At 37.7% G+C, this 16,437-nt stretch overlaps 1 protein-coding gene across 7 annotated transcripts; it reads left to right on the forward strand.

Moving 5' to 3' along the window:
• The first annotated feature begins 1,217 nt into the window (after positions 1-1,217).
• Positions 1,218-8,934, forward strand: LOC143885168 (imidazoleglycerol-phosphate dehydratase, chloroplastic-like). 7 transcript variants are annotated; one of them, XM_077389200.1, is made up of 9 exons: positions 1,224-1,460; positions 1,985-2,106; positions 3,270-3,374; positions 3,509-3,601; positions 4,195-4,269; positions 6,786-6,848; positions 7,057-7,169; positions 8,500-8,569; positions 8,667-8,934. In XM_077389200.1, exons 1-8 carry the CDS (start codon positions 1,271-1,273, stop codon positions 8,525-8,527), a joined length of 789 nt encoding a protein of 262 aa, XP_077245315.1. In that variant the 5' UTR covers positions 1,224-1,270; the 3' UTR covers positions 8,528-8,569; positions 8,667-8,934. The 7 variants fall into 7 exon arrangements, with proteins under 7 accessions (XP_077245317.1, XP_077245313.1, XP_077245318.1 ...); XM_077389201.1 differs by having other exon boundaries at positions 1,227-1,460; positions 7,060-7,169; XM_077389198.1 differs by lacking the exons at positions 8,500-8,569; positions 8,667-8,934 and adding an exon at positions 8,406-8,472 and having other exon boundaries at positions 1,220-1,460.
• The last annotated feature ends 7,503 nt before the right edge of the window (positions 8,935-16,437 follow it).

The raw sequence follows: 16,437 nt of genomic DNA on the forward strand, positions 1-16,437 counted from the left end.
TGGTGTAAGCATTTTTCAAAATATCCAAACAGTATATTTGATGTACAACAGCTTTAATACGTTGTTTACCAATCCCAACCTGCCTATATATAGAGGTTTCCATAGATCAAAGGACTAGGATTATCCTATGGAAATGATTTTTGGGGCACACAACCTATTTACCTCGTTATCCATCAAATGGATGGTTTGAATCATCCTATGGTGGAAGCCGTAACGAAAGACTCACACCATATAAAAACTCATTAAATCCATTTGAGAGTGCTACTTTATTTTATTTCATATGATGAGAGGGAGATGGGATCCATTCAATTGAGAGAGACCTATTTCTTTGATGAGGTATTCAATTGAGAGAAGAGAGAGGGTTACCGAAAAGGGTAGAAACGGGTTGGGAAGGTGGGAGGGAGGGATCGAGCGACTTCACTAATGTATTCAATTAAAAGAGAGTGAGATAAGAGCATGGTTTTAAATTTTGACAAATTTCGGCCGAAAATTTCGGATTTCACCGACATTTTGGATTTCGGTGGGGTCTGAAATTGGTACCGAAACTGAAATTTAAAACCTTGGATAAGAGTTACTAAAAAAATGAAAATTGCGTACGGTATAGAGAGGAGGCGTGATTTTTATGAGGGATTTGTTAGCGACCATCACAGAAGGCATTTCACAGATGGTCTGTTGCATGTGAGAGCTCACTTTTCAGCAGATTTTGTCTTCATTCATGAGGTGGCTGTTTTCACAGGCAACCCACCATCCGGGAAATGCTTTCTGCTATGGATGCTAGCAAATCCCCTTCCATTAATGTTTCCTTTATTTATGAAGACGAATTTTAGGAATTTGTACATTATCTATAATGGATTTGCCAGGGAGCGTCGCAGAAGGCATTTTGCGGACCGGCTGTTGCACGTAAGAGCAGCCAACCTCGGACGAATTAAATGAATAAAACAAAATCTGTTGAAAAGTGAGCCTCTGTGGCTACTCTCACAGGCAACAACCAGGCCCAAAATGCTTTTATGTGATGGTCCCTAGCAAATCCCATAAGGTAATATAAGAAAGGGTAAATTGGGTAAAAAAAAATTAAAAGCTATTTAAGTATTTATGGGACAAAGACATTATTTTTGGTAATTAAGACAATATTTGGGGGACTCTTATAGACATACCCGAAATGTGTAATAAAGAAAGAAAGTAGTGCCATTATCAAAACAGAGCTATGCATATATAATTTCCTTGCCAAAATGGTTGCCCACATTTCATCCAATAATTCGAGAACTTTCTCATGGAGGCTATCTCTCTCTCAACGATTCTGCCTTTTATGAAATCTAGGGTTAGGGTTAGGGTTTCGCAGACCTCGCAACCCACAACCTTGAAGCTTGGACGCCCAAAGTCTGTTATGTTACGCCGCCCAAGGAAAACTGTTTCCTGTGCTTGTCATGAAGCTGGTGAAAATGGCGCTCCAAGCAAAATCGGTATTATTGTTGATTTAGGGTTCTAGTTCTGAAGGATTTTTTTTTCCTTGTTATGTGATAGGAATTGAAGATTGTGTATTGTTTTACCCTCTTGCGTATTGTTTGGATGGTTGGCTCCCTCGAAGTAGCCATTTTTCACCATAGGAAAATCCAAGAGAAAGAACGTAACAGTATATTGTTTTACCCTCTTCCTTGTGGTTCGAATGATTTACTGTTTATTATTTTTTGTCTGATTTGTTTGGGAGATTTTGGATGATTTAGGGTTTTACTTTTGAAGGATTGTTTTGATTATTTTCCTTCTTATGTGAGGAATTGAGGATTATTACTCATCAAAAAACGGAATTGAAGATTGTAACTCATCAAAAAAAGGAATTGAAGATTGTTTATTTATGGGTTTAGTAACTTTAGTTTAGGCTTCTCATTTGTATTTCAGTTCAAGTGGAGCAAATTTAGCTGCTCCTTATGTTTACCATTGTTGCTTATGTCTGCTTTCTTTTATATTTTCATGTATGTATTTTCGGCAGGTCGCATTGGGGAGGTCAGGAGGGTTACAAAAGAAACGAATGTGGAAGTAAAACTAAACTTGGATGGGTCGGGAATTGCCGATAGCAGTACCTCTATTCCCTTTCTTGATCATATGTTGGATGTGAGTATTGGCAAACACTGATTTTGTGGTTGTTTACTGTCAATTTTATATATTAGTTATTGATTAATTGACAAATACGACTATAAAAATGAAAAGTACGGGTTCAGCAACCATTATTTAAAGCGATTCTTCTACTTATCACATCATTTGCGAAAGTCTTGCTGTCCATGAACCATCTTATCTATAGAATGTTATTTTTTACAGGTAAATTATGACATTTTTTTGAGAGAAATCACCTTTTTTTTCCGCAGCATGAGATGACTGCAGTGCTACTTTGATTATGAGAATATTGAGAATATGCATGGTTATACGGGAATGCATTTGTTTTTCTACTGAAAGATATGTTAGTTTACATGAACCTATTAGCCAATGGCAAAAAGTAAGTCTTGCTGTCCTGGATAATATTTCGAACTATTATTTAATGTGATTCTCAATATTCTCAACCCGCAAAGCCTGTTTCCCAATTTTCATCTTCTATTTCAACTAAAAATGAGATTCTTCGGAGTGACTCAGAGTCGCTTCCGAAGTTTCTCATTGATTCGTTTGCGCCTGTTTAATCGGGCGAGAATGAGAAGCCTTGGCGAACATGCCTTGAATGTACTACATGGTGGGCATGTTGTCCTAGTTCCGAATCTTTAGACACTTGAATCTGTAGTCTAAGAGCTCATCATTTTCTTTTGGCATTAGCTTTGTGATGGAAGTCTGTTGCACGTCCTAATTGGATCGAGGAAAGCAATTTTTAAACTTTTTGGAACTATGTCTATGAATGCGAAGGAGGTGTACTGCTTTCTTTTTCACCATCAAGTGGTGTTCAGATTGGTTCTCTTTGATCCAAATTGTTGACATAGTACTTTATCAAATTCATGGAAAGAAATTGTTATGAATGGCATTTCAATGTTATAACCCACTTGCAGCCTACGACGTTTTTGTTGCTGCAAAACTATACTTCTAATGAAATGACAACTTTAACATATCATACCATCTATCTTAGTGTTCGTTCAATAGTTTTTTGGTTACTCTGTTGCATCTTAAGTTTAGATCATGAACTTCCTTGCCATTGTCTTTCTTGGAAGTGAGTTTACAGAAGCTTCAGGCATTAGACATTTAATAGTAAATTGTCGAATCATCTATTTGCCGACTAACATTTAGCATGCATGTTGCAGCAACTTGCGTCCCATGGGTTATTTGATGTTCATGTAAAGGCTTGTGGTGACACTCATATTGATGATCATCACACAAATGAAGATGTTGCTCTTGCCATTGGATCGGTGATTCTCTTCGATGAATGCCTTTTATATTTTCATGGTTCATTTGGTTGCTCTCCAAATTTTTTCTTTTGCAGCACGTGCTGTCATGCTTTTGGTTCTTGGGTGTCATCGACATTCTTTACTTGGTTTTGCAGGCGCTTCTTCAGGCCCTTGGGGATAGAAAAGGGATCAACCGATTTGGAGACTTATCGGCTCCACTTGATGAAGCTCTTGTACATGTTTCCCTGGTACAATCTTAACTATAGAATGTTGTTTTTACTGGTAAATTATGAGAGAACACCTTTTCTTCAGCAACATGAGATGGCTGGAGTGCTACACTGATCACGAGAATATTGAGAATATGCATGTTATATGTGAATGCATCTGTTTATCATCTGAAAGGGTTTTTAGTTGACATGAACCTATTAGTCTGTGGTACTGAGTCATGCTGACGTGGATAATATTTCATATCAGATAAATAAGGGCGATGATATTTTCACCCCCCTACAGTAAGAATTCGCCCCCCTTTTAACGTGATTTGACGTCAAAAAGCGTTAAAGTTGCCCACTGTTCACGTTATAAGGGGGGGCGAATGCATACTGTAGGGGGAGTGAAAATATCATCTCCGGATAAATAATTATCATATAATTTACTTACAGATGTTATAGTCACATCCATTAACATATTTTTTCCATTTTCTTTGGGACGAATGGAGAAGTTAATAATTCTCACATTATTTACAATATGATCATTTTTCTACGGATTCAATTGTTTTTTATACGAGTAGAAGCATCTATTGTATTTATTTCTTTAATCCCTGCTGCTAAATTGACTATTTCAGGATTTATCGGGGCGACCTCACTTGAGCTGTGATCTACGTATCCCCACTGAAAGAGTTGGGTCGTATGACACACAGGTAATTTATTCCGCTTCCTCTCTAGCTCCATATGAAAAAATTTATGTGAGTTGCTTGTGGTCTCAACTTCGAATTGCCGGCAAACTGGAGAGAAAAATACAGTTGCTCATGGTAACAAGCTTCATGACTACAATGAGTGCTGCTGTTCCTATTAGGTTGCAATAAGGACTTGTTATGTCGTTATGTCTTTCTTATGATTCGTGTTTCCATTGTGTGAAAATAGTATGGTTGCCATTGGTCGAGTATCACATCATTTTCAAATATTAGGTTTGGCTTGAGGCAGAAACACTTGTCCTTACGTTTGATGGAGAAACATTGACACCTTGGCTGTTGGACCTGATAGTAGGTTGCAGCTTTAGGAGAGTCTCACTTCAGTAAGTTACTTCGGTCATTTATGAAGTCTTAGTAGTCTTGGTGTTTGTTAGAAAATTGAGATAATTTTGAGTACCACTTCATAGTTTCAAAACTCCAACGTGGCACCGTGGACTCCTCCCGAGTTGGCTCCCTTTTACCTTGGCTGCATTCTTGTACAAGTCCGCATTTTGCCCTACAACGTGATGTGAATTTGTGACAACAAAAGAGTAAGAGAGAGAATAGATAATCAAGATAAAAACATGAAAGATCCGCTAATGGGGTGGTGGATAGGCTTCCTAAAGATGTTGTGGGGAAGGTGGATTTGGAAGTGGTTGATTTCCTTTCCCTTTGACCGTAGTTTCTTTCTTTTTCCCCTCTCCTAGTTCTCTTTTCTTATTGTTTGTAATCTTTGGTGGACAACCTCGGTCTTCCTCTTTTTAAATGAAATTGCTGCCATTAAAAATTTTAAAAAAGAAAAAAACCTGAAAGATTAAGATCAAGAAAGACCAGGCTCTAGAAGATCATGATCAATAAGGTGATAGGAGAAGAAGGATTTGGGGGGGGGGGGGGGGGGGGGTTGGGTGGGTTGTTATGAAGCCAAGCAGAGTGGAGGTTTTGAACCAACCAAAACGGGTATAGAGGGAGGGAAAGGGGAAAAAGAAGGGAAATGAGAAAAAAGTGACTGAAGAAAAAGAGAAGAGGAGAAAATAAGAAAGTGAAAGAGGAGTTTAGGGCTAGAAAACTAATCGGATATGAAGATAAATCTTTTTTAATTCCATCATTGCATAGCATCCAAGAAAAGTTCTCTGAAACTATGTATATTAAGAAAAGATAGAGAACTAGAAAATTCTAAAACCTTAAACAAAAACTCAACACTTTTTTGACTAAAATACCCTGTAATGACATAAAGACATTCCCCACTTAAGATTTTCATAATACATCTGTAGGGTCTATTTAGAACACTCACGACTCAAAGAACTTAGGTGATTTTGATGGGAAAATACTATAGTACCCCTCTTATAACTTAAGAGACTTAAAAAGTACCTAAATGACACTTAAAAAATAGAAGATGCTCCCTAGGATCATCCCTATGATACTCCCCCTCTTGAAAAGATTTAACCCCGTTGAAAATAATGATTGGCATGGTGGGTGGGAGTTTATCATCTCTGATTTTCTCATAATCTGCAAATAGTTGACGCTGTTGTCAAAGTCGTGAGTTGGGGGAATAATTTGCAAACTGGATATGGAGAAGGCCTACGATCGGGTGGGGGAATAATCTGCAAAAAATACCTAAAAATACTTAAAAATTAGAAGATGAGCCCTAGGACGATCCCCATTTCAAAGTCAATCAAAACTCCTTTGGCTCTCCCTAGTCATGACTGCATCAACCGAATACTCAGCCATGCCAACCAAGTACTTGATCGCATTGTGCCGAGTCAACTAGGATATTCTTTGGCCCCATTTTGACCCACATTCATGTTTTGAAACGCCGGCTCAATTGAACGTCCCCAAACATAACTTACAGGAAGCGCATATGTAATTAAGTACCATTTTATTTACATGGTACTACTAAACTACTCTAGTTCTTTGTTTGCTTCCCCTTGACCTGGGTTTAAATACCACAAGTTACAGGTCATCGCATGGGTGTAAATTTTTTGTCAATGTGGTTATCCTCTTCTGAATTGCCACTTGTTCTTAATCAAGCATTTCAGCTTATTTAATCTAGTTTTAGTGGGAGCAATTGAGTAGGAATCAGGAATGGGTAGTTGGTCATATTCCTCAAAGGGAAGTTATATATCCGCCCCCTTTTTTGCTATGTATTTATGGCTACTATTTGGGGGGGGGGTGTGTTTGGTCCCAAGTAAAAAAAAAAGGGGCGAATATACCACTTCCCTTCCTCAAATTATTGACAATTCTTTAATTTGTTATGATGGAGGAATTCTAGTTATTTTTTCCAAAATGGCTGCATTTTGAAAATGCACCAATTTTGTAAACATATCACTTGCTTGAACAATAACTAAACCCTGTAATGTCAAAACCTTTTTTATTCTTTTTCTGATGTCGAAGTCTTATTTTTTTGGTTATTGAATTGAACCCGAACTTGGAATTTTTTAGATAAGGGGAATATACTGATCCATGATTTTGAATTCTGATTTCCTTAGCTGGTGAAGCACTTCTTTCAGTCTTTAGTGAATACATCTGGAATGACCCTTCACATCCGGCAGGTGATACATCCTTGAAAGAAAACCCTCTTTTATCTTCCATTTCTTCTTGTCAAATCCGACTTCAACCTCCTGAATTAGGGGCATTATCTGCTAATTGTTCAATGAGTGCAATTTTATCATTCTGCCGTGAAGTAAGAAAAAATAAGGAAATGTTCAAGGTTTTGTGATTTTCTACTCTCTTAACAGTTACAATTTTTTTTGGTTGAAGCAGCTTGCTGGGGAAAATTCTCACCATATTATTGAGGCCACATTTAAGGCTTTTGCAAGAGCTCTTCGAAAGGCGACTGAATATGACTTGCGCCGCCATGGGACTGTGCCAAGGTATGCTTCAAATGTTTTTGTTTGGATTTTGCTATTGGAATTTTGAAGGTTGAAGGAAAGTAAATTAATCTTAAAATAAGCTTTATAACTTTCCTTACTATTCTTGAAATGGCAAATCTTTTAAAATATAATTTTGAACATCAAAGAAGCCACCTGCATTTGGTACCTGATAGTAGTAGAATGGCCTTGTTGGTGTCTGCATTCTAGGATATCCATTCCTATTTCATAGTTTTTTAATGGGAAGAAGCCTACTTCTAATAGTTCTCGAAGCCTGTGTAGCGATTTATCTAAGACAAGGTTACTTTTGAGAGCATCATCAAAATTATTTCCATTTTTAAGATTGTATAGGCTGACTTTCCATTATGATTGGGTACTAGGTAACCTTTTCGAAACACTCGGGGGCCGTTTGGATACACTGATTTTAGAATCTTGGATTTCCTCAAAATAGTAGATGGGAGACGAGAGAAGAAGTTTTCTGTTTTCTCACCCTTCTTTCCGACAGCAAGAGAGCAGGGAGATCGTCTCATGTTTCCAGGTTTTAGAAATCTCATGATGGGGGGAGAGATTTCTAAAACCTAGATTTCTTACTTAAAATCCAAGAAACGCTGTCACGACAGCATACGACAGCTTGATCATGAACCCTCTTTTACGCTGTTTTCAAACTAAAACCTGGATTCTAAAGTCCGCATATCCAAACGGCCCCTCGGTGTTCTCTAGTTTATAGTTGTCTGGAAAATAACAACCTTGCAATGTATTGTGTAATTTAACCATACAAAAAAAATAATGTATTGTGTAATTTACTTTACATTTTGGTTGTGATCCCTCAATCCAAGAAACGCTGTCAGGACAGCATACAACAGCTTGATCATGAACCCTCTTTTACGTTGTTTTCAAACTGAAACCTGGGTTCTAAAATCCGCGTATCCAAACAGCCCCTTGGTGTTCTTTAGTTTATAGTTGTCTGGAAAATAACAACCTTGCATTGTATTGTGTAATTTAACCATTAAAAATAATAATGTATTGTGTAATTTACTTTACATTTTGGTTGTGATCCCTCTCTCTCACCTTGAAAATCACTACTTTTTAGAGATCATCAAAATTCCTTTCCTTTTTCTTTTTCTGTTATCTTTATGCGGCTACTCTGTGACTTTTTGTAAATTAGTAACTCGGTAGCATCTTAAATCTTTGAGAAAGACTGGATGCTTACAATTTTTAATCTATACTTTGGTAAAGAAGATTCATGCAAACTTTGCAGATTGTATGTGCAAAGTCAGGTTAGATTCGAATTGCAAATGAAAACAAGTCTAATGTTTGGGTTCCTTTTCTGTAGCTCTAAAGGAGTTCTGTCGCGATCCTGATATTGAAAGAACAACTTGAAATCAATTGTGCCGCGCTGTGAGGTAATACCAGTCATTTGTAAAATATGAAATCAGAATCAGTTCATTTTTATGGTTTCCATTTGCAACTATGGATTTACAAAGAATTTTTGTTTCGCAGCTTATATCTTTCGTCTGCCCAAGTTTCTTGAAAGAGAGTATTTATCGAATTTTGAACTGGAGATCTAGGACTGGATTGGTTATGCGGAGAGATAGGGAGTTTAGCCACACTACTAAGGTTTAAATTGGAAAAAACAATAGCAGGTAATTGTGTTAAAACAGGTATGTTTTTCATTGATTTTGAGCGGAATTTATAGCCAGTGTAAAGATTACAACAGAAACACTATGAACTAGATTACAAAATTTACAAAAATTAGCACTTGCAAACACCTTCAAGGTTTTACTCTTCATGTCTTCAAGCTGTAGCTAAACTCCTTACCTTGGGGGTCAATTTAAGTTCATGAGGTGTAGGACAAGGCGTGGGGTGCCAATATCAATTTTAAAGGTTTTCTAATAGATTTTCTAGGGATATTTAGGCATTATTTATTTACAGCCTTTCAAAAATTCTAGAAAATGAAGAGAGAGCTCTTATTTACATACTGTGGGTGTATAATTTGAGGGCAACCCTGGAAACTCTAAACGCTTGCAATTTGGTAACCTAAATCAGATCAAGGTTATGATTTAATCAGGAAATCAAGGGTGATGTAGATAGTACCAGTGCATTCTATAGGTTGATTTAGAGGGCAAAATCGTCATTTCGGGTCAATGATCCTCTTCTTTTGTTCAGAGATTTGTAAGGAAAGGATTTCGTGCAGGTAATTTGGGGCTATTTGGTTGTCATTATTCCAATTTGAATTTTAAAGTCTTTTCCAAAATGGGAAATTCATATGTTATCATGAAATTGAGGATAAGACAAGATCTTGTGATTGATTATAAGCTATGGGCCATTGGATCAAGGATGATCTATGGTCCATATTTAAAGACAAGAAATATCTTATGGGCCATTAGATCAAAAAATAATATTGAATTTTAGTCCTTTATCAAATTTTTAAGAAAAATCAGTATTTTTAAAAAAAGTATTTTTCTTAAGTCACCTAAATTCAATATAAAATCAAATATGGTTTTAAAGTACAAAGTCGCGGTAGATTGCGGGTTTAGGGAAGATGTAGCTGAAATTTTCAAGAAGTTAAGTTTTTTTTTTTTTTTTTTTTCTGAATAAAGTGTAGGTTTTATGAGTATTTTAGAAATTATGTAATGCAAGTTAATTCATTTCCATAATAAAAAGTTTTGAAGTTAAATCTGATTATTTGCAAATAATTGTTATAATAATTATCAAAACAATATAATGAATGACCTCTAAAGGCTTTAGTGTTCCATCTGCATTTAACTTCAAATGGAGTTGGGTCTCTAGCTCAATGGTTGAGCTAGATTCTCAACCTTCCAACCAAAAAAAGATTTTACTTAAAATATTCCTATTTTAAAATAAGACTTCATAAGATGCTCTTACTCTCATTGCATATCCCAAGAAGATTACTTTCTTCTGTGGGAGGGAGATTGCAGATCTTGTGTGTACTTTGTGTAGATCTTGCCTAGGGGTGTCAATGGATCCACTTCAGGTCGGCTCCACCTATCCCTCAGTCGCTATCCATTAAAATCCTTTATCGGTCGGATTGGATTCGGAGTGTTCTTCGGATCCAACTTCCCATGTCGAGGTCACGATCCATTTCAAATTGGACCATCCATCAGAGAGTCCTAGTAGGTTCTACTTTGTACACAATTAAAATGTTAAAAAAAGGTAGAATGTTTAGTCAACTATGAGTAAAGCACTGTCCTTTACTGGATCATAAGATATGTAACAGCTCTCAAATGACTAAGAGCCCTTAATTGGATCATGAGATCCAACAAATACTCTGAATAGCACAAGGCCTATGCAATCATGATTCAAGTAAGAAAAATGTTACACCGTACAGAATGCGAAATGTCAATACATGGACATAAAATACCCAAAAACCAACTCATCTACACACCCATCATACCAGCCAAAAACCCATCATAAAAAATCAATTGATGGGTTCGGGGGGGGGGGGGGGGGGGGGGGGGGTGGTTTCAAGCAGATCATATTCTCAAATTCAGTAACAAAATCGGAGCACAAAAGAGAGATGGGAGAGTGAAAGAGAATGAGGGGTTGGGGTTAGGGTTCATACAAGGATGTTGCTTCTTCGTTTCTTTTCAGTTATCATGGATGCAACACATGCAAGACAAGGATTGTGACTATTGATGGAATGGAGTGGCCAAATGGATTAGGGTAAAGGGTGAGCGACTAGCCAAGTAGATTAGGTTGGAAAACAATGGATCGATCAGCGAAAAGGGGAGAAGCGAGAAAGTGAATCACAGAAATGTGAAATTTATTCGCTTTTACAATTGTATCCTCACACTACATATGTTATTACATACTTTATGAGTTTTTTTATAAAGACTTCGGATCGTGACTATCCAACGGATTTTCTTTGCATGTTCGAATCTGATCCAAAATTTTTTTGGATACTATGATGAGGATCTGAAACGCGTCCATGGATCTTTATGGTATGCCCATATCCCGTTCATTAAAGTTCGAATTCGGAGGATCCATCGGATCGTCTGGATCCATTGACACCCCTAATATTCCCTTTAGATTAGAGAAGTGATACTTTCAGTAGCCCATCCCATTTGTTATACAGAGAAAGAAAAGGAAGGGAAGAATGAAATCAACTCGGAGAAAACCATGTGTAAAATTAGCTAAGAGGGTTTGTTTTTTTGCAAGCAGAATGTAGTATTACAAGGCATTACCTGTAGGCAATGGTTCAGACTGATTGGCATTGGAAGGGTGGTTGTTTTCTCTTGGAGAGTCTGAAAGGGACTTTGTTTGTATGGGCTTCAATTCCAGTTTCTTCTTCTCCTTCATCACCACCCGCCTTGGCATCACTTCCAGAAGAAGCTACCTCCATTCCAAACGGATGCCTGAGACCTTGAGTGAAAGTGATATCTATCTATCTATAATATGTACTAAGCATGTTTCTTTCCATTGTCATTCGCTTTCTTTTCAAGAAACATTTTTAATGGAAAACCTATTCTTTATAGCTCATATTTTGTTTTGAGAGCGTGGGGCCTTACACTTTAGAGCCAAGCAATATTTGACACCTGCTCTAATGGACCCACTATTTGACACCTGCTCTAATGGACCCACTATTTTACACCTCATGCTACGATGGGGTGGGGCCAATCATTCTACACCTCATGTTTTGATGTGGTGGACCCAGCAGCTCCACCCAAACTCATGGATAAGGTGGAGCCCACCATTTCTATCCAAATCTACACATTAGGGGGGATCAAGAACTGGATCAAGAACCATTTCAAAAAAAAAGAACTGGATCAAGAAAGGATCAAGGTTAGGGGGTCGGCTCTGCAAACTTAGGAAAATAGGAAGAGAAAAGAAGGTGCGACCAAGGATGTAAAGCGGCTGATTTTGATCACTAATCACGGCAGATTACAGATCAAGAGAATTAAGAAATGTGCAAGAATTCAAGAAGTGGAATAATGAAGAGAAGTTAGCTTTCTTGGGTTGAAATCAAATCCATGGAGAATGAATGGCCAAATTAACATATTTTCTGACAGGAACGGTCTTCCGAGATGTCTTTAGATGCCGTCGACCTCCTCCTACGTCAGGAGTGGTCTCTGGTTTCCCGGTGGAACCATTAATTTGCCCATGCGGCTTCAACTTAGATCTCACCGTGGTTCATTTTCAAAATTTCCTGGAAGCAGGATACCTAGCTCTGAAAGTTTTTGAATCGTTGGGGATCCTTAATGTTTGTTGCCGAAGAACTCTTAGCTTGTTTGGGCAAGGTGGCGACCTTAATAGATCTCACTGGGTTTCTCCCAAGTCCCATTCAGGGTCACTGGATAGTATGGAGGACAGGGAGACTCAATCAAGACGTCTGGAATTTGGGGCTAGAAGAGTCCCTGGTCGAAGAGCCTCTGAATTTAATTGCCGTTTGCCTTCCAATGGCAGTGACCGGATGTGTCCAACATGCCAGTATAGAAATTTCGGCTCTCGTAACGCCTGTAGAAAATGTTTAGATCTTAAATCCAAATTTGAGACCTAAAGTCGGTCCCTCCCAGGCTAAAACTCTCTCTGATCCATTACCCCTAGAGGTCCCAAATAATGTGGTGGAGGAACGTAAGCAATATCTAAAGAGTTGTCTCATTGGGACTTTAAAATCTGCATCTTGGCTGTTGGAAGATGTTTGGGAGTGGGCTAAAAATTGTTGGGGTCTACCGGACCTGCAAATGCCCTTCCCTATGTTTGAAACCACACATTCAATATGTTGGGGTCTAACCACACATTCAAATATGTTGGGAGTTGGCTAAAAATTGTTGGGGTCTAACCCCACCAGATTTCCAATCTATTTTGAAACCACACATTCAAATAGTAGAATACACAGATTCCAAATAAAATCCTAAACAAACTGGTACAAAACCCACATTCGTGTAGTAAAAGCCACATTGGTAAAAACCCCTAAACACATTGTAGAAACAGAACCCAGATTCTAGTATTAAAATAATGATAGATTAAAAAAAAAAACCTTTAACTCATAGGGTTTCTGTTGAAAGGCGAATATTTAGTATAAAAGACATATTATTATAGTATAAAAACACTATTTTAATATAAAGGCCCTATTTTTTCTCTACTAAACAAACCCTAAAAGAAAACCCCTTTTTACACAGAGAACGATGGGGAGGTGTCTTCAAAAACCTATAAAACCCTAACATCATTACACAGTATAAAAACAACACTATTTTAATGTAAAGCCCCTTCTTCCCAAACCATCAACCTCATTAATAATGAAAAGAAAAGATGAGCTGCTTATAAAAAAAGAAAAGAAAAGATGAGTTGCTCACCTCAGTTGTTGTTGCAGTGAACAAAGCTTCAAGACACTCAAGGTTGAAGACGACAAACGGTTGAAGACGAATCATGGCGGACCGAGGTTGAAGATGAAGTACATTCGAAAAACCCTAGATTCGTTCCACTGAAAAACCCTATCTTCATTCGATAGAATTGAGGAAACAGACAGAATGGGTTTTTTATTTTTACTTATAACGAAAGGGTATAGTAGTCATTTCACCCAATCCGTTAGCTCTGTTACGTTAAAAAAACCCATGGGAATCACAAGAGGGTGTGTTTGATGACTTTGAAACCTCTGGGTCTAAAACGGAATATGGCCAAACCACGCGGGGTCTATATGTAATTTTTCCTATTTTAAAGAGCTAGAAAAGTCAAAATTGCCTTTTGACTTGTCTTTAAAATTTGGAGGGAAGATTCAAAATTTGGTTTCCCTCTTGTTTCAAAAGTTAGTGTTTTTTCAGCGCTTTTTTGGGGACTTCAACCCAAGATGTGTTCTATAAAACAAAGGCAAAATAATAATCCCACATTGCTCATGGAGAAAGTGGTTCTCACCTTTATATGGTGTAGAGTTGAGAAAAGCCTTGGCCCTTCAAGGGGCATGGAATTTGTTGGATCCTTGGGTTTTATTGAACACTCGCGCGCGCGCACGCCGGGCCGTGGTCCGGGTTTAAATTAAAAAAGAAAAGGATCTTTTTATTGCAAAACTGCACCTTCAGATAAATCTGAACCACACGGTGAACACTCCAATTGTTTTGACAATATCTCTTTGATTATAACAAGATACCTTGTTAATGAATCGCTAGTGTTCTTCTGCTTGTTTTGCGATTTTAACTGCTTGTTTTGACAATTTCTCTTTGGTTTGAACCGCTTGTTTTGACAATCTGTCCTTTGTTTGAGCAACTTTCTGAAAACCCAAGAGACCCAAATCAAAAAAATCCAAATAAAGAACACACGGAGAGAAAAAAAGACAATTATAAAAGAGATGAAAGAGAGAAAAAGATGGGGAAGACAAAACTTGGTGTGGTCTGTGAATCTCTGCCGAACCTTGTGAAAGGTTTCTTTGTCATTGAGGGAATCTTCGTTTGACATTTTTTTTCTGTTCTTTCGGTTTTTGGGCCCATTTTTTAGTTCATTTCCAGAGCCGAAAGAAAGGGAGAAGAAAGCTCCTACAATGGAGAGGCTTTACATAATTACATGTTTTGAATGCTTTTTTAGGAATTTGTAATAGGGTGATGATAAATTCGCACCCTCTGTAGGATGATTCGCACAACTTATAGCGTGATCTGACGTCAAAAGCTTTAAAAGTATGCCGCAATTCACGTTATAAGGGGGCGAATCATCCTACAGTGGGTGCGAATTTATGATCTCCCTTTGTAATATAATATATATTAGGGTCGAATTCAGTATCAGCACTCACTTCGATGATGCAACTTATGGCAGTTGAAAGGCTGTTACAATACAATTCCCAATAATCTAACCCAGAAGGCATTTTGGCAGGCACATAAGCTCACCTTTCAACAGATTTGGTCTTATTAATTCATTTAATAGCCTCACTTTTACCTTCTGGGCAACCACTACATCAAGAGGACCGAGCTTAAAGTAGTGCACGACAAGGGCAAGATAGCAGACAGGATGGACTTAGCATGTGATATGTTGGGGCGTTGCATGGGTTTGTTAGCGAGAAAAAAGTGAAGGCCCCGTGACTATGGGTGAGGGAACATGAAAAAAAAAAAAAAAAGGAAAAATTAGAGATAGACCTCATGTGGTTTGGCCATTTTCCTCTTTAAACCCTGTGGTTTGGAAGTTACCAAAGACACCCCATCAACTTCCTGACATTTTTAAGTAAACCCCCTCCGTTGACGGTCCGTCAATTTAAGCTAACGGAATGGCTAAAACTAACCATGGTTAATATTTTGAGGGCAGAAATACCCTTTATCACTGGTTTTAAGCCATTTGCAAAGAGATTAAGGTTACGCCATTTCCCACCGCTGCTGCCGCCACCGTCGCCATCTCCGGCCACCGCTGTCACCTCAACCACAGACAATAAAACCCCACCCCATGGCTACATCAAACCCACATTTCAAGAAAAAAATATTGAAAAAAAAACAAAACAAAAAAATTCCTAAAATATTAGGGTTTATGTGCAAATCATGATAATGATGTTAATGAAGATAAATAAAACTCCTAAATCAAGGGTTTATGTTGATAAATAAACAAGGGTTTGAATCAAACCCTAATTTTCAGTTTTAAAGTATGAAAACCCTAATTTCAATTGGGGAAGACAAGGGCATAACAATCATTTCCTCCTTTCTGTCCACTCCGTCACGTTAAAAAAACCCATGAAAAGTTGAGGAGGTGTCGTTGGTAACTTCCAAACCATAGGGTTTAAAGTGGAAAATGGCAAAACCACAGGGGGTGTATATGTAATTTTTCCCAAAAAAAAATGCTTGATTTGTTACTGAACTTTTACGAGGCAAAAGTTCATGGATTCCAAACATGAACTTAGTTTGAAAGTTCAACATGATTTTCAGTGAGAAGTACCATTGTGAAATGGGAAATGATAGCTGCATCCCTTGTTTTTACAATGGCACCCCTCAGTTTTATTACTGACTGAGAATTGTAACAAACTGTAAGTATTAATTAGAAAAGTGTACATAACAAGAGTCAAAACAAATTGAAGATGCCATTTGTATATGGAATTCAAGAAAAGATCAGTGGCTGGTCTAAGTCATTTGAGAGAGAGAGAGAGAGAGAGAGAGAGAGAGAGAGAGAGAGAGAGAGAGTATTGAGAGTATTGGAGTTCAATGTAGTATTCCTCTTATCAAGGAGCATTTAAATGGGTGAGAAATGATATGTTCCTTTCTTTATTTCCATCTTTCCAAAGCCCAAGGCTCTTCCAAGTTGATAAGTTCATATATTCCACTTTAGCCCCCTATGGATTGCAAGAAAAACA

Source organism: Tasmannia lanceolata, unplaced genomic scaffold (assembly GCF_043159265.1).
Source record: "Tasmannia lanceolata isolate RefF3 unplaced genomic scaffold, GAP_Taslan_0.1 ptg000008l, whole genome shotgun sequence".
Taxonomy (NCBI): domain Eukaryota; kingdom Viridiplantae; phylum Streptophyta; class Magnoliopsida; order Canellales; family Winteraceae; genus Tasmannia; species Tasmannia lanceolata.

Bases quoted from the DNA above. Each gene is read 5' to 3' on its own strand.
- LOC143885168 (XM_077389198.1), top strand. From the start codon at position 1,271: ATGGAGGCTATCTCTCTCTCAACGATTCTGCCTTTTATGAAATCTAGG. The intron at 2,107-3,269 runs GTGAGTATTGGC...TGCATGTTGCAG, and splicing joins TTCTTGATCATATGTTGGAT to CAACTTGCGTCCCATGGGTT. The intron at 3,375-3,508 runs GTGATTCTCTTC...TTGGTTTTGCAG, and splicing joins TTGCTCTTGCCATTGGATCG to GCGCTTCTTCAGGCCCTTGG.